Source organism: Gavialis gangeticus, unplaced genomic scaffold, assembly GCF_001723915.1.
Source record: "Gavialis gangeticus isolate Ggan-Ray unplaced genomic scaffold, GavGan_comp1, whole genome shotgun sequence".
In the NCBI taxonomy this organism is placed as follows: domain Eukaryota; kingdom Metazoa; phylum Chordata; order Crocodylia; family Gavialidae; genus Gavialis; species Gavialis gangeticus.
In genome coordinates this window covers 27,937,316-27,955,530 of record NW_017729034.1, presented here as the reverse complement: position 1 = coordinate 27,955,530, position 18,215 = coordinate 27,937,316, and the positions used below count along the sequence as shown (strand labels likewise).

Genomic DNA, 18,215 nt, shown 5'->3' with positions numbered 1-18,215 from the left:
AGGTCAGCCAGTCTGGCTGAGAAGAGCCTCCTCCCCAGAGGTTCTTTTCTTGTTCTTGGTGAGCAAATGGAAAATAAGAAATTAAAGATTATTTTTTTAGTCACGGAATTTCTTTTATATTGAGGCTGTGCAGGTGCCTGTTTGGGCCTTATTTTAAATTAGAGCAACCCTGAAGCTGTAACACACTCTGGCTCGGTTGGCCTCCAGTGGAGAAGAAAGTAGCTGTAGTACTACACACTTCAGCCATTCCCTCAACATATTCCCAGTCCTTTCACCATTCTGTGGGCTGGGAATGGGACTTGTATGATGTCCTTTAGAATCATTACACCATCCCTGTGCTAAGGGATACTCTCAGGGGGACATTTCTAAATACTTTAAGACCATTTAATGCTGATGGTTTCAGAGCAGCTTAAAGGCACCATAAGTTTAACTGAGAGTCATTCTCAATATGTGTGTAGGCTTCACTGTATGACTGAGATAATGGCTAAAAAAATTATAAGGTTATTTCGGGAGTGGGTTGAATATTTGTGAAATATGAACTAATAAAGATGTGTACTCTAGAAATCCTTAATCATTAGTGAGAAACTATTTTTGAATCATTCCAATTATTCACCCTAACATATAATCAGAGACTAGGATGCTCAAGCCATTTATTATGAATTTGTGAGGTCAGCAAAACCTCATTTGCATATGTATTTACTTATTAAATTTATAGGTAGGATTATTAGGAATTCAGATGATGTGGACTCATGATTCTGAAGAAGCCCTACACAATGCAAAAGATGACAGGAAAATAATGCAAGTAACCAACCAGAGATTTCTGGATATTCTGAATACACTTATCAGTCAGACAACCCATGATCTTTCCAAGTATGATAGAGTGAAATATGAAACTCTGGTCACTATTCATGTGCATCAACGAGATATTTTTGATGACTTGGTAAAGTACATATTTTAATTTCTGAAAGTTAAATGATGTTTCTGTTATAATGATAATATTTCCCATGCCAAGTGCTTTTACCCTAAGGATCTGACTCTGCATTTGCATGTAATATTGAAATATCATTTTTCTCTCCTGAGTTAAGATTGCATTTAATTTTTGCTTAAACCAAACTAAAATCCATGTTTCAGACTATAATAAATGAATTTAGTCTTCAAATTTTCACAGATATTCTTCTTAATCTATTTGAATTGTTTGCTATTTTAGGACATCTCAAAATGTTGGCAGAGGCATTTTTAAAATGCCCCCCTTTTTATATTGGTGTCACAATCTAAGCAGTGTAGTAGAAAAAGATAAAATAAAATACCATACAGAAAATTGGCTGACATTTGCAGGCTTTTGTGTGCATTAGAATAGATGAGGTTCTGAGAACCTGAGGGACAGACGTGGGATTGCATGGCTTTGCAGTGGCTGAGTGTCTGTTTCTGAGCTGTTTCCCTTTATTCATTTGTTAATCAGAGCAGGATGCCATCTTAACCATTTAAGAGACTGATAATTTGGGTTATAGGTGCAATGACTCCCCACCGCTCCTTTACCCTTAGGCTCCTCTCCCTAACTAGTGGGTTTCATTCTCCCGCCCCTCAATTTAATAACTTCTGTGCTTATTGGCTTCCTGTATTCCTTATATTCAACTTACAATGAAACGGTAGGGTTCTTGGGGCTGTGGACATGGAAACACTTAGGGGACGAAGAGGAAAGGCTGAGTTGGAAGGAGGGTGAGGAGCTGACAATACTGGGAAGTGAGTACACTCAGGAGCAAGAGGGCTTGAGAGAAGGAGCAGAAAACTGAGATGTGAAGGAACCAGGGGTGAGGGGATGAGGTAGGGCTTTTTCCTGCCCAACCGCACAGTTTAGTACCATTTAATTTCTGCCCCCCACCATAGTCCCTGCTACTTCTCAATCCCAGGTGGCTCACGTTAACATTACAAGGGAATGTCAATTTTCCTTAGTTATACAGAAGGGGAGCTCTTCTTTGAATCCTGTGAAGTGTATCAGTCTGCGACTGCTACTTGTTGCCGTTATAAAGTTGATGACACTCTTGAGGCAATGGGAAAAAAGCCAGGATTATGGTGGCAAAGGGAGGAAGAAAAAGAAGTAGAGCTGGGTAGAAAAATTGACTGGGTTACAGGGAACAAACTCCTCACCAGCTCCCTGGATCTCTGCTCTCTGGCACTCCGTATTTGAAAAAGCAAGAGGATCTATACATCTGGAGAGACTGCCAGGGAACTCTGAGAATCTTAGAAAGGAATTAACAGTGAATTGCTGAGATACAGTGAACCAAGGACAAAAATCTGGGGTCACAAGAGCTGGTGTGCTACAAAGGACCAGATAGCTAGTAGGCAGTGGCATAACTAAGGCAGGGCTAACAGGGCAAATGCCCTGGGCATTTGGAGGGGAGTGAAAAAAAAGTGGCTACTGATGGCAGCTGTGTGATGACAATTGCAATCACATGACAACCATAAGTCACTGCTGTTTTTGTGCTCCAAGCACCTAGCTACATCCCTGTTACTGCTGGTAGGCATAGAAACCAAAGAGGGTTAAGGGCTAGAATTAAGATCCAGTTTTTGTGAATTCTCCTTTGCATCCCATTAAAAGCTTTCCTGTTTGGTGTAGTATTATACATGCTATTACAGTCTGTCCTCTTAAAGTAATTTGAGCTATAATGTAAATGAGTGATAAGGGTTTTTTTATATCAATTCTAACACTCAGAATACTCTTAATATTCATGTAAATTTAAAAAACAGATTCTTTATTCAGTGCTAAAATTTGAAACAGGAAACGGGTCATTTTGCAAGTATAATGAAATGTATTATATGGTCCTAAGATTATATTATTCTCTATTGTTCTACTAGAGATGCTCATTATACAAGCAGTGTCAAAGATGCAGTCATGAGATACTGCAGGCATTCAATTCATGTTTTATTTTTCTTTTTAAGGTAAAGATGCATATCAAGTCAGTAACAGATTTTGAATGGCTAAAGCAGTGTAGATTTTATTTTAAGGAAGATTTTGATCAAGTTTTAGTATCCATTACAAATGTTGATTTTGTTTACCAAAATGAATTTTTGGGATGCACTGATCGTCTGGTTATAACTCCTCTAACTGACAGGTGAGAAACAATAACATGTAGGATGTTTCTTTTCTATAATGGGATCTTCACAGAGCTATACTCTGAATTACTATAAATGTAAAACTATATGTTAAATGAGCACATGATGAACTTCTGCTTGTGTGTGTTGAACTGTATTTTTTGACTTCGTAAAATAATAGCTCTCTTTCTGCACATTTGATAGTTCCTACAAAAATACGGTGATTTCTGCCCACATCAACAATAAGTTAATAGCAGATTTGCATTTATATTTTTTGGTGTTTATGTATATACACACACTAATTTGTTTACTTACGTATACTATTTCATGCATGGATAACTTGAGATAGAATTGGTCTTTAAGACTCAAAATTCCCATGAGCTTTGTTTAACACTGTAACAGGGCTTCAGATATAGTGTCTGTTATGGAGGAAAAGGGGATATGCCATTGAGAACAAAGAAGAAAACTTACCCACAGCTGGACCAAAGTTGGAAAGGCAGAATGATGTTGGGCACCGGGAGCCCAGGTGATCCCAATGAAGCCCTGCCCAGATCCCAGCAGGACCTCACATGGAAGCAGGGACCAGACAGATTGGTTCCTGGTGGAGGAGCCAGGAGGTAAAAGGCAGGCAGGGGAAGAGGCAGTTTGCCCCTACAGCAGGCGCCAGCTGGAGAAGATGGTGCCATGATGAGGGGAGAAGCAGGAGCAATGAACTGAGCAACATCAGAGGCTGGTACTCGCTGAAGCTGGAGGAGCTGAAGCAACATCTGGAAGGAGCAGGCGAGTGCGGTTTGAGTGAGTGCCGAGCCAGGGAAGGATCTGCCTGTGAGCAAAGAGCTTAAAGGAGCCAGAGCGAAGAGCTGCAGGGAGGCAGGCAAACTCCTCAACCCTCCTTATCTAGGGAGAGAACTCAGGGAAGAGGATTGGCAGCCAACAGTAGAACTATAGGCAGCTGCCCAAATTACTAAGGAATCCTGGAGGCTGTGGCCCTGAGGATTTAAAGGGCCAGCTTACATGAATGGATGAGTGGAGGACTCATGTTTAATACTCATTGGGGCTGTGAAGCAAACAGCCCAGTACAAGGGAGGGCAGTAGAATGCCATCTCCCTAGGGATAATTGCAATGGGACAAAAGGGGACTCTCATGACCTCAAGATCCTACTAGATGAAGAGAGAGGGATGTAGCACCCAAAGTGACACCAGTGGCCGGGACAGCACAAGTATTGTCAGGACAGGGTGAAGGGGAGGTAGGAGCCCTGTGAAGAGACTACAGTCATAAGGCATCTTAAGGAGAAACACCTGCTAAATTGTCCACTTTTTCATTATATCTCTGTTTTCATCAAGGTGTGGTGGGCAAGTAAGAAAAGCATCAAGGCTACACACCAGGGAGTAACAGCAACACATTAGGGTGTGGGACCTAAATATCTAAAGGAGAATATCATTTAAAGAAATTTCCTTAACTTGCAAAATGAAAAGCCATATAAATGCATGTTTTATGATGTTTTTGGCTTATTAGAAAAAGAAGATAAGAAGAAGGAAATTGAGTCCTAGGAGTCGATGAAGCTTTATCTTTTTCTTGATTTCATTCAATACAGCTTTGATATCATTTAACTTTTTGAAAGAAATTTTTGACATCCAGGTGTCAGCAACTAAAAACATCCTGCAAATTGATTCGCTAAAAGCTAAGCAGAAGACAGAAATAGCTCTTCTAATTAATGAGATCATGCTTGACCAACTAACTGTCATTTGGTTCACCCTTAACTTTATCTCTGTTTTAGAGAAAAGGGTTGCTGTACAATTTCTGCACCAAGGATCGATGCATTTCATGGATACTGATCTTTCCATAGCTCCAAAACATTTGGGCAATACCTCTTTTCTTGCTGATATTGATGACAGTTCAGATTTGTCCATGGTGGTTTCTTTCACCCATACTTCATATTTCACTTGCCTTCAGAGTGGCAGCTAAGAACCCTTGTATTTTTATTTCTTCATGCCCTTCTTTTAAAGCTAAATATGGAAAAGGAGTGAGCGGTATTTTCCCTTGGGGTGGGAAGGAAAGTTATTCCTTCTGTTTTGCCAGATTTGTTTCTCTGTTTATTACCTTCCTCCCCTTCCTAATGTTGCATACCTGGCCAAAGGAGTAAAGGAAAGGACAAGAGATCCCTAATTGGCAAAAAAATCCTCTCAGGAGCCACAGAAAGAGTATTCTCTCCCAGTTGCTCTCACTTTTTCCACTTCTGCTCTTCCAGGGGCAGAGCCTTAAAGTATATTCTTCTTGTATTGTTCACAATAGTTAAGACTCCTCTAATGATTCTAGACCAGAATAGCTCAGTCTTCTGCTCTTGGGGCACAGTAAATGAGACCATTTTCATCAATTAAGAAATCTGAGGAGCAAGTCTCAAATTCTGCCCAAACTTTCCAATCAAAAGAAAAACTCCAGGTCACATTCAAGTGGGTGTTGTTAAGTGGGTAATAGAATCAGTAAGGAATTCAGCCTCTCAGTGACTATGGAGAATAATTAGTCATCATGTTTTTTCTGGCAACCTATCAAATTTATGAAAATTATTATCATGTTACTGCTTAATTTTCTTTTCTCCAGACTAAATTTATCCAGCTCAACTTTTTCTTTTAAGACCCCAGAAAGAAATAGGAATGGGCATAAGGGCTTCTACGACTGGAGCCAGAGCCAGGATGGGAGCAAGAACCAGAGTGGGAGTCAGAATTGCAGTAGTGGGGGCCAGAGGTCCTGGCCATAGCTGGAACTAAATGGGTGAGCTGCTTTCCCAGCAGTCAGTCAGGAGGCCCTGAGGAGCTGGGGTAAGGCTACCAGTCAAAGCATTGAATGGGTCAGGGTAGGTGAACAGAATCTGAGGACAAACAGGATCAAGAAGCCAGGAGGTCAATCTGAGAGTGGGGTCTAGGAGCAAGTCAAGCCAAGAAGCCAGGAGAATGGGGTTGAGAAGATAGCCAGGTTGAGAAGCCGGGAGATCATGCAGAGAGCAGAGTCTAGGAAAAGGCCAGGTCAAGAAGCCGAGAGATCAAGTAGATTGGAGTCAAGGTGAAAGTGACTGCAAGGCAGTCTTGGGTCAGATTGAATCCTGTTGCACAGGCACTTCCTATTCCTGCACAGGGGACTGGAAGGGGAAGTGGAAGGTCATCTGAACCTGACTGGCCTCCAGTGACAGGGTGGGCAGAGGCTTTAGGCCCTATTGGACGCTTCAGGCCAGCTTTGCCCTGTCTAGGTGGTCAGTGATGGAGTGGATGAGTGACTGTGTTAGCCTGGCTGTGGTCCCAGATTCAAGGTGGTGGCTTGACAACTCTTATTCATTTTGTGCCTGTGCATTTGGTTTTTCTTTCCTATATGAAATATGTTACATTTTTCCCTTAACAAAATTCATTTTATTTTTCACAGCCCAGATGTCCAATTTATTGATATAATTTTGGATTACAATTCTGTCTATAAGTATATGACATCCTATTTTGTACAATGTGGACATTTAATGAATTGACTCTTCACTATTTCATTCAAGTCATTAATGAAAATGTTGAACAGTGCTAGACTCAGAATTGATCTGTGATAACCCACTGAATACCTCCTTCCAGTTTGATACTGATCTCTTAATTACTGCTCATTGCCTATGGTCCTTCAACCAAATTTTATCCACCATATAGTTGTTTCTTTTTGTCCATGTTTTGTTGAAAGGAGATTCATGCCAGCTGCTGGGAATCACCTTTTTGTCTTCTAGATGCTTACAGACTGAATTGTTTTGGAATTCATTTAAATAACTTCCAGAGCTGAAGTCAGGGTGACCAATTTATAATTCTCTGAGTTTACCCTTTTTACTTTTAAAAGATGGACACTCCATTTGCTTTCTTTCATTCTTCTACAACCATGCTTGCCTATTTTGACTTCTCAGATGTAATCACTAATGTCTCTGAGATAACATTTGTTGGTTCCTTCAACATCCTTGGAATTACACCCTTACATTTATTCACAACAGTCAAATATTCTTTAATGTCCTCTTCTTATTTTAATCTGCATCCCTACCTCCTCTTTGTTTATATTGACTTTGCTAACTATCTATTCACAGTTTATCTTTTTGGGGAAACAGAAGCAAAATAGGCATTAAGCTGGTTGGTTGTCTTTGTATCTTCCATTAGTAACTTGCCCTTACCATTAAGCAGTATTATTTCTGTCTCATTTATTGCCAGCTGTAATTCATTTCATTCTTTTGGTGTCCTGATATTGTCCCAACACTCCTGTAATGGTTCTAACTTTGTTTCTTTATGTCATTAAAAAACCTACTGTACAAAGATGTTGCTCGCTTGTGACTTGTTCATTCTTCCTTATACATCAGATTAAATTAGCTTTGTACCTCTGATGTTGTATCCTTTAAGAAAAGCCAGCATTCCTGCATAACTGTTTCCTTTGATTTATTAATCCAAGGGATGTTACCTACTCTAAGTCTGCTTAAATAAGCTTTTCAAAAGTTCATCTTACTTATTTTGTTCTTTCCTCATCTTGCTTTCTTTGGGAGCAAATACTTTTTTTTTGTCCATGATTACTGTCATTCAGATTGTTGACCACTTTTACATTCAACCAATTCTTATTGTGGAGAAACATATCTGAAATAGTTGATTCTCTGGGTACTTCCTCCATTTTCTGGACAAGAAAATTGTCCTCTGTGATTCAAGAGCTTGTTGGGCATTTTATGTGTAGCTGTTTTATTCTTCCAACACATAGCAGGGTAGCTAAATTCCTCTATTCTTACTAGTTCATTCATTTTGGATGCTCCTTATGCCTGCTTGAAAAATCCCTCATCATCCTTCTCTTTATGATGTTGTGGGTCTGTAGTAGACCCACCATGACATCTCCTTTGTTTTTACTCCTGTTATCTTCATCATGAATGTATCTGGCACACCTGTGGGGCCAAGGAGCAAGTGTCCATAATCTTTATGTGCAATGCAACACCCCTTCACTTCTCCCTTGCCTCCCCTGAAGTAACTATAATCATCAATAGACAGATTCCAGTCATGCAATATCTTACCAAATCTTGTAGTACATGTTATGATTTTAAGTTAGGCTTGTTCTATATATACATATTCTGTCTATAAAAATGCTTGCTCATAAAAGAGGGGCTGATATCTAGAGTATCTTAACTGTAAGCTTGCGCATCTGGCATATGATGACAAAAATTCACAGGCTAGTTCAGAAGTAAGAATAATGGATGGTAAATCGAAGAAGAGGGTGAATTTTGGAGAAATTTAAGAAGACAAAGAAAACAGAACAGAAATTGGAGGTTGTCTGGCAGTGAACATCTATGCTGATATACCAGTGGGGAAAAAATATAGTCTTATTTTTTCCATATATATGCACAAGTCCCTCTTGCCTTCAGAACAATATATATGAGTTATATCATGCCTTTAGATACAACAGCCAAAGCCATTCTGTTTGAGGCACAAGTCCCTCCTGGCTGCCTCCTTGTTCTGAAGGCAGGAGTATAATAATTTGCGGTGGGTCTCTACTAGCAACAGGTTATATCACACAGCCTGAGATGTGTCAGCTCTGATGTACTGGCTGGCATGATGAGCTGCTAACCCAAGACTCTCTTCATTCCAGAGCCCTAGCCAGGCATTATGGTGCCTGGTGTAGGTCATGTACAGAGTACTCCTCTACATACTTCTGTGTAACATTACTTCCATTTGATTTGGCACCCTTAGTGCAAGGGTGCATGTTGCCGATTCATTGCTGGCACTGCTCTTGCTATGGTACTGCCCCATTCTCCACCCATTTACTCTGAAGATATTTTAGTTCCTCTTTCTTCTGTGCTTAAGCGTTTAGTTCAAGACAATCTAGTCTAATGTAACTATATACAATGTAAAGTCCTACTTAGGGTGAACACAGTAGCAGAATCTGTTATTCAAAATGACTAGCAGAAATAACAGTTGATGATAGTGAACTGTCTCTGTCATACACATTAATACTTGTTCACTGTTCCCTTTTAGGCATTATGTAGCAGCTAATCTAATATTTGTGTTCTGTAATAAAACAGGACACAATTTATATTTATTACATTAATACTTAAAGGCTATATTCTGCCACTTTCACTCATATTAAGTAGTGCCTTATCCCGTGAGTAGCCATGTTGAAATCAGTGGGACTGCTCTTGGAATAAACTATAATGCAATGTAAGGGATGAAGAGGATCATTCATACCTACTGCTTTTATTATAGCCATATGCATTTATCTCTCTTTCATGTATAATTAAATATAAACTTGAATTAACATTTGCAGATGCTATATTACCTTAGCTCAGGCATTAGGAATGAACATGGGAGGCGCTCCTGCAGGACCAGCTGGAACTGGTAAAACAGAAACCACAAAAGACATGGGAAAGGCTCTTGGAAAATATGTAGTGGTATTTAACTGTTCTGATCAAATGGATTTCAGAGGCTTGGGAAGAATCTTCAAAGGTAAGATGTTCAGTATTAACTATATTGAGAAACAATGAACAAAAATGATAACTGCCATAGAGGATATAAGTGCCTAAATGACTTGCACCCTGTTTTCACTGTCAAGTTTTACTACCTTAAGTTGACTTTAGTCACCATAGGTTTCCACTATAGGAGTCCTCACCCAAATTTGATGCAAGCAAGGAAAACCCAATTTTACTGTCTCATAATACTGGTGTTATGGCTGCACAGTCCTGGCACTGTGGCCGCCCACAGCTAGGGCTTCATGGGACAGGGTGCAATGTAGCGTACCGAGTAGCCATCCTACCTGCCAGCCTACCGCAATGAGCTGCTGCCACTGCAGCACTGCTAGGAAGTGAGTCTGTGCTGGCCATGGAAGGGGGCTCAGCCCAGGGCAGCCTCCCCTGCTTTGCCAGTGTGGCATGACATCAGCAGTTCATCATTGTTGGCAGGCAGGAGGGCAAGACAGCTACTCGGTGTGCTGCATTGTGCCCCATCCCATGTAGGCCCAGCTGCCAGTGGTTGAGGTGGCAGGACTGCACAGTGCCAACAGGAAGCCAGGCAGGAGGGGGATGGGTGCAGAGGGGGTGGAGAAATATGTACGCTGCATGGCCTGGCCCAGCCCAGCCCAGCCGTAGCTGGGGCAGAGCAGAGTGGTGCAGGGCACAGCCCTCCCTTCCCAGACTCCCGGCAATGGCTGGTGGCCTGGATAGGAGCAATTGGTATCTCCCCCTCACCCAGTCTTCAGCAGCTCACCAAAACTTATTAAATGGTTCTCCAGTGCAAAAAATTGCCCACTCCTGACTTAGCTTCATATTACAAGTACCTTATATGTCCTTATCACATCTACAGTGTTAAACACCTGTAGATGAAATGAGTCAGTAAGAATTGCCCCCTTGCTTTCAGTTGTCCAAAAGCATAGCCTACTATCATCCTGCTTAGCATGTAGTTAAAATCACTTGCATGGGAATTCTGTTCATTGATCACTATTTTTTAGAGGTAGAAATATTGCTTATCCACAATGAAATAGGAAAGCCTCTCTAATACCCTGGTATTGTATATCCTGCCATTATAGAAGTTGAGGTCTATGAAAATACACAGTGCTTCACAAAGATCTGCATTAAAAAATCTGGTTTTCAGTTTGCCAGCACAGAGGGAGCTTGGGATTATGACCTCAAACCCCCTCTACACAAGCAGGTAAAGGCATGGTTGGATCTAATGTGTGATCCACACAATCATGCCTTCTGTCACGCCACATATGCCCGGCAGAGGTGTGGTTGTGGGATCATACATTAGATTCAATCATGCCTTACTGCTGGCGTAGAGGGAATCGAATCTTGGGCTCCTCCTGCATTGGCAAGAAACAGGCTCCCATGGTTGGGAGCCCCCTTTGCTGAGGGGGCTGCCAGCCACAGGAACCATGTGCAGCAGAGACTGAGAGTCCCACAGCTGATGGGGCTCCCAGTCATAGCTGTGCATGAAGAGTAGTTGGGACCAAGAGTCCTGTCAGTTGCAGGGTGTCTCAGTTGCAGCCAGGACCAGGAGCCCCATGTGGGCCCAGCGGTTTCATACATCCTTGAGTGCTGGGTATCACAGTAGCTGTGATCCCCAGGGCTTGGGGGTTTCACACTGAACATTGTGCAACCCTGGAGCTGGGAGTCCTGTCAGTTGAAGGGGCTCCTAGCTGCAGGTAAGACACTCCTACACATGCAAATTAAAGCTTGATAGCAACCTAAACTTAGTACACATTTTTGAGGTCTAACTTTATAGCTGGTTGGAGCTTTTTATCATGTGATAACTACTTTGCACATGTAGCTATGCATGGAGATCATTCTCACACAGTATATCAACAGGTAACAGATATTCTTCTTCCCATTTTAGGTCTTGCACAGTCAGGATCCTGGGGATGTTTTGATGAATTTAACAGAATTGAATTACCTGTCCTATCAGTGGCAGCTCAACAAATATATATTATTTTAACAGCAAGGAAAGAAAGGAAAAAGCAGTTCATTTTTTCTGATGGAGACACTGTAGATTTAAACCCAGAATTTGGAATTTTTCTTACAATGGTAAATATGTGATTGGAAGAGTGTAATTTTAATAGTTGTTGAGAGATGACAAATTGCACATTATAAAATTTAATTGCATAGTTACTTGAAAGTAATTCACTTTGTTAGTTACATGGTATTATCTAGGTAGTTATGAGTTTGCATATAATCATAAAGATGCAGTAAATCACTGCCTCACTACCTTCTGGATTTTTTTCTCCACAAATAAAGCCCAACAATTCTGTCCAAATCAATACAACATCCTTCTGGATGGTAGCGTAACTAAGGGTGGACTAGCAGGGGACTAACCCTGGGTGCCAGTTTAGAGGAGATGCCAGAATGGCAGCTCCTAGGGGACCTGAAACACAGAGGCTACTGCAGCTTGTGTGTGGGGAGCCTGTCCTGCAGCCACAGCAGCAGCCAGAATGCAGAGAGCCTGTGTCGTGGCAAGTAAAACTCTTCTCCCTCATCCCCTGCTTACCATACTCAGCAAAATGCACCCACACTCCTGCTTTACCCAGGGCTCTAAAATAGGTAGTTACACCTCTGTTTCTAAATAAAGAATCATAACATACAAATAATGTATTAAGTTCTTAATAGTTCTATTCATTATTTCATCAAAAAATAGGATTCTAACAAGACTGTCAAAGATCCTGAAAAGTGAAGAGTTGTCCTAATTTTAGATTCTATACAGATTTTGAATATTTGTAATAAATTATTGTTTCACTGCTTGTCCAGTATATATTAATCAACTTTATTGTACTTTCCCCCCTTACATCTGAGATCAGATTCATGCTTGTCCCATCTTCTCCTGCTCCCTGAGACATTAAGGGGCAGATTGAAACCAAATTACTTTTTTTTGCTTCTTCTTACCACCTATCTGTGAAAGTTAACAGCAGCTTCACTTCTTTCATTTATATATCTACATTTATAAGCTTGAAAACATTACTAGTTACCTTGTAGTACCTACAAAGTGATGGGTTTGTACACTGTACATATTATCATTGAAGAACAGTTGTAGGAATTAGTACAGTTTTACTAGGTTTCTGCTATAGATAAGTTTTTACTTTGCTTTTTGGTTTTGCTTAGTACCAGGCTTCCACCCTGGTGATTTCTCAAGGTTTGAATAATACCCCTCAAGGCAGAAATTATCAAGGTTTGAATAATACCCCTCATGTGAGGCATCTGTCCCATTCAGTGATTGTTATGTGAGATATCAGTTTTACTGTGGGGAATGACATTTTATGGACATATGTTTCACTTTTGTGTTCATGGTTTGTATGAATGCTATTTTTTCTCAAATTTGAGGCCTGCTTATAATTTGGACATAATACACCCAGATCTGAGCAGTATTCTTGCAGAAGAGGTCCCATGAATTCTGCTTCTGATCCTGGGCTGCTGTTCCTGTTCTTTTGATTGCACTTGTTATCCAGTCTCCATCATCAACTACTAGACCTAGGGCACTTCACCACTAAAGAGAACACGGACCGACTTCCTCTGAGGAACCTAGTAACAAAAAAAGGTAGAGATTATCACCTTTTCTCCATAGTCAAGAGTAGTACAAGGAGTACCTCTGGCACCCATAAAAACTGTGGACTCTGTACTTTGGTGCTGGCCTATGTGTATTCTCCTTTGGTCTCTGGCTCCATCAAGACAATATTGCCTACAAGTCTCTCAGGACTGATGTCAGGGCTCATATAGCAGTACTGATGTGACTGATACCAACATCAGCATTTACCACTCCAGCATATTTGACCTCAAAATCATTGGTTGCATCGACCATCTTGGGCACTGAGATTCATGATACTGAGAACTTCAAAAGTATCTGTTTTTTTCTAGTCACCACTATTGTTTTTGGTAGTAGATGAATCTTTACGTATAACAGGGCACATCTATGTGTGCATTAATGCGCTGTAGTTACTGCACTTTAAGTTTAGTACTTGTAATAACAGGTACTAAGTGCACAGTAACCAGCGCTACTGCACAGTAGTACCAATGCACACCTTTTAAGTGATGCCAGTGTGCAGTACATTAATTGTACTGAGCAGTAGTGCAATAGTACAGCTTTCACTGTAATGCACTAATAAGGCACAATAGAATTAGTCTACTGCACATTTAGCAACTTGTGTAGATGTGCCCTAGGGGAATCTTCTTTAAACAGGCTTTGGAGCACCTGTTAAACCAGCTTCTTCACTGGAGGAGGATTACTGCTTCTTATTTGCTTCAGGCTTCAGTGGAGAAGGGTTTACCCACATATGCCTAGATCTTACTCACATAACTGTTATGCGTCTCACATGGATTTCAGAGCCTGAGGTAGTCCATTAGACAAAAAAGAAATAAGAAAAGGTAGCCTGATATTTAACAGACACTATTCACTATTCTGCTTATGGATTCCTTTTCCTATTCCTATACACCATGGGGGCTTCAGAGTCCCAGAAAGCATGTTTCGTTTGCCTCCTCAGGGGTCAGATCTTGAGTATTCAACAATATCAACAAGCTAGGTGCTTATTACTGACCTTCATTATTTACAAATTGCTGATGAAGAACACCATTAGTCTACTGGATTCATTTTTGCTGCCATTTTGTTAGTAGTATTTAGTACAATCTACTTTTATCTCTCTCTTACTCCCTATAATTAAAATACTCTTCAAGTCCTGGCTGAAGACATTAGAAATGTCAGTCGAGGTGCAGCTGGATAGATTTCAGACTGCTAGATATTTCGCATCTGTGTGTTAATTAATGAAGGATTGTTAGAGATAGTAAAGTTTTTGTGGCAGATACCAGTATCTGTTGCGCTGACTTTGAAAAAGATACAGATTACCAGATATCCTCTTCAGGAATTAGCATAATAGGGAAGTAGGGCTGGAAAGGATCTTACAAGGCCATCTAGTCAACCCCTCTGCTCAAGGCAGGATCATCACTAACTAAACTATCCCAGCTAAGTGTCTGTCTAACCTGCTCCTGAAAACTGGCAAGGATGGAATTGAGTATTTTTATATTCATCCCATAACTGGATCTCTTGTATTTACTGCTGCAAGAAAGCTTCAAGGAGATAAAGGCTTAAATCCTACTTCACATCTAAGGCACTACTTGGTACTTAGGTGCTTAAATACAGTCATATTCCATTTTGCTTGGGTCCTTGAAAAATGCAAACATAAAAGGTGGGAAGGTCCTTCTCCTTTTTGTTTTTTCTTACTAAATCTTCAGGGTAAGATGAAGGCAAGTTACAAAAGTTGGTTCATTAACCAAAGAACTTACACTACTGGGAACACTGAGACAGTCTTATTTGCCACAAATAAACTCAAAGGCCATGTCTAGGTGAGCACAGTCATGCAGTATGTCCACAAATACCACATGTTCAGTTGTTATCCGTGCTGCAAAGGAGCAGCACAGAGGGTTTTTTGACCCCTGGATATCCAGGGGTTAAAAAAACCTGTGATGAAAACAAATGGAGCAGTGCACAGACAGGCAGTTCACACCACTCAAAAGCAGAGCTGGGCCACCCAGAGCCACGCTGCAGTTGTGAGTCAGGCTCTGGGTGGCAGAATCGCCACTGCTGCAGCCCCAGGAGGAACCCAGGTAAGGCTGCTGGTCCCAGCCTCCCCTACCCCACTCGGGGTAACTTGCCTTGTGACAAAGCGTGAATGGCACAGGTGTTCCCTGGAGACAACTAGCAGTGGCGCAAGGTGTGGTGCTGCTAGTTGTCCCTGGGAACCAAACGTCCACGCTACGGATGGACACAGCCAAAGTGTTGTAACTTTGCCTTTAAGCTGTGTGTGGAAGATGACTGCTAGAGTGTACTCAGAAACATTCCTAATTCTTTGAACCTCCTGAGTGGTGTATATGTTCCTGCAAATCCTGTGGACACTTAAGGTTCTAAGGAAACTGAAGCAAGAGCCTGCTGTAATAGTCTTGATAGCATCAGTTTAGAAGTTAAGATGGGTCTGGTTTGTATAGTATTTCTACTTCTGCTTCAAAGGAATATGATTCCGGATGTCCTCTTTCAGTGATAACCAACCTCTGTCAGTTATGCCACAAGTCCTCCTACTTTCCCTAAGTGTCACTGTGATCTTCCCCTACCAGATGTAACTGATAGTTTGCATCCTGGGGTACTGGAATGGAGGCAGGGGGGCTCGATCCTCTGGCTGTGGCCACGTGGAATAGAGCAGGGACAGGATGCTGTTGCAAGACGTGGTGTGACTGCCAGAAACCGAGTTAAGCTTACCCTGGCCCTGCAGTTTTATATGGCAAGTGAGGATCCAAAGTTCTGAATTTGGTGGCTGCTGCAGGGACAGGAAAGGAATAACTTGTCTCCTGGCAGTGATACCTCTCATAGTAGTGTTCTGCCCCTGCTCCACTCCATGGAGCACTCTGCTTCATGTCTCCATTTTGGTACTTCCCTTTACTGAGCAGCTAAGGCTCGTGTAGCACACACAGCAGCTGTCCATGCTACTTGTGGCTCACAAGTTGTGGATTGGCCATCCGAGTTCTATATAAGTAGTTCATCACTGAATATCTTAATGATGATGTTTCATATATACAATCTAAGTATTTCCACTTCTAAATTCTTGAGGTGAAAATTATCAGGAAAAAATGACCCAAATAGGTACTTTATTCCATAAAATGGTAATCAATGAAACACTTACTATGAAAATGCCTTTTCAGCCATGTTTAATAAGCAGCTCTATTTATAGCTATTTATTGACATTTTACTCACAGCATTTACTAATTATTAAACAAAAGACCTGTTTTTTATTTCACTCTCTTAATGTACAATGAACTGAATCAGCCCATGGTTATGTAAGCCATTTTTCACATTTGTTATGTAACTGTTCTAGAGAACGAAAAGAATGTACTTTGTGTATTGTAATATTGCAATATGCTTTTATTTATAGAATCCTGGATATGCTGGACGTCAGGAATTACCTGAAAATCTAAAAATTCAATTTAGAACTGTTTCCATGATGGTACCAGATAGGCAGGTAAAATGCATTAATATACAGAAGTAAAACTATATTTAATGGAGCTACATTTTTAAAAATGTTGATACCTCTTTAAAATTAGGCCACTTCCCCTGTCTTTCCTTCTTTTTACATTTCAAGAAGGCTAATGTAAATCTTAAAATTGTGTTATATTTCAGATAATTATGCGAGTTAAGCTTGCAAGTTGTGGATTTATTGATAATGTGGTTTTGGCTCAGAAATTCTTTGTTCTTTACAAACTTTGTGAGGAGCAGCTCACCAAGCAGGTATTATCTTTTCTTTTTATCTTATAGGATTTTCAGTACTGTTTTTCCTGTAGGCTTTGCTCCTTGCAGCTCTCCCTTACAATAAGATTTCTGTTTTTTGCAAAAAATTGAAACTGTAATGGTAATTTCAAACAAATATTCTCTCCAAAAAGTATATAAAGCACTTGAGCAACAATCATTTTTAATTTGGAGCCCCTGAGGCAGGGAGGACCTTGAGGAGCAGGGGACAAAGCCTAGGGGGAAAGGGGGGGATTCCAAAATGGCTGGGGGCGGGGGAGCAAGGAGGGGGAGGGATTCTTACATTTCAGTCCCCTAGGCCCCTGGTGGCCTGAACATGTTACGGCCCCTAACTTGAGCTAGCACAGCTCATGCTGTAATATGTAACAGGGCCCTAAGGCCATAGTTTTTGTGCCTTTTGTTGGCTAGTTGTTCTAGTCCTGTGTGGATCAGCACACAACTGAGTACTGACTTACTGAAAACCTCCCATTACTGACATGTAAGCTGTTTGGTTTTTTTGGCGGGGGGGTTCCATTTTAGGTTCATTACGACTTTGGTCTGAGAAATATCCTTTCAGTGTTGAGGACTCTTGGAGCTCAAAAAAGGGCCAGACCAGATGACAGTGAATTAAGTACTGTTATGAGAGGGCTAAGGGATATGAACCTCTCTAAACTGGTGAGTTTAGTATTTCCATACATTGTACAGGTGAGCCTGCTAGATGTTTCATAGTTCTTTCAGATGTTTTTTAAATTGAGGGAATTCTAAATCTCATTTGAAGAAATCAAACTTGGCATGTAGATAATGCTCAATAAGCAGCATGTGTTTCTAACACTTGAAAATCCTTACAATTCTAGAGGTTATAAACAAAGTAATAGTAATAATGTTCCTGGGCAGTTTAGTATTGTCCTTGTTAATTTCAATGTATATGGAGTGATAAGCGTGGTGCATATGAACAGAGTAACCTGAATGGTCACTTAACCAGATTGCTTTCCACTGTCAATGTGCTCAAGAATGCATGCATCTCCATAGTTACAACTCTGGAATTCTCATAAATGGATATACAGAAATGATTGTTTGCATCTACTTAAAATGAGGCAACTTGTTTTTCTGAAGTCTGAATTTCACCATCAGTATATCTTTTGAAACTATATCCTTAAATTAATTAATTCCCATTGTTTTAACATAAAGGTTCATTTTGATTTAAGAAAACTATACTTTGCATAGCCTTCCTTTAAAAATATATGTATTTTACCATTTCAGGTAGATGAAGATGAACCCTTATTTCTCAGTCTTATAAACGACCTCTTTCCAGGATTGCAGTTAGATAGTAATACATATGTTGAATTGCAAGCTGCAGTA

The 18,215-nt window shown here is 40.6% G+C and overlaps 1 protein-coding gene across 1 annotated transcript in view; it reads left to right on the top strand.

The window, feature by feature from the left end:
- Positions 1 to 18,215, top strand: part of DNAH8 (dynein axonemal heavy chain 8) — a 397,167-nt gene that overhangs the window by 153,390 nt on the left and 225,562 nt on the right. The window contains exons 42-48 of the mRNA XM_019526702.1: positions 716 to 940; positions 2,938 to 3,110; positions 9,385 to 9,563; positions 11,445 to 11,632; positions 16,507 to 16,593; positions 16,752 to 16,859; positions 17,397 to 17,531. Coding sequence (XP_019382247.1) covers positions 716 to 940; positions 2,938 to 3,110; positions 9,385 to 9,563; positions 11,445 to 11,632; positions 16,507 to 16,593; positions 16,752 to 16,859; positions 17,397 to 17,531 — 1,095 coding nt within the window. The remainder of the gene's footprint in view (positions 1 to 715; positions 941 to 2,937; positions 3,111 to 9,384; positions 9,564 to 11,444; positions 11,633 to 16,506; positions 16,594 to 16,751; positions 16,860 to 17,396; positions 17,532 to 18,215) is intronic.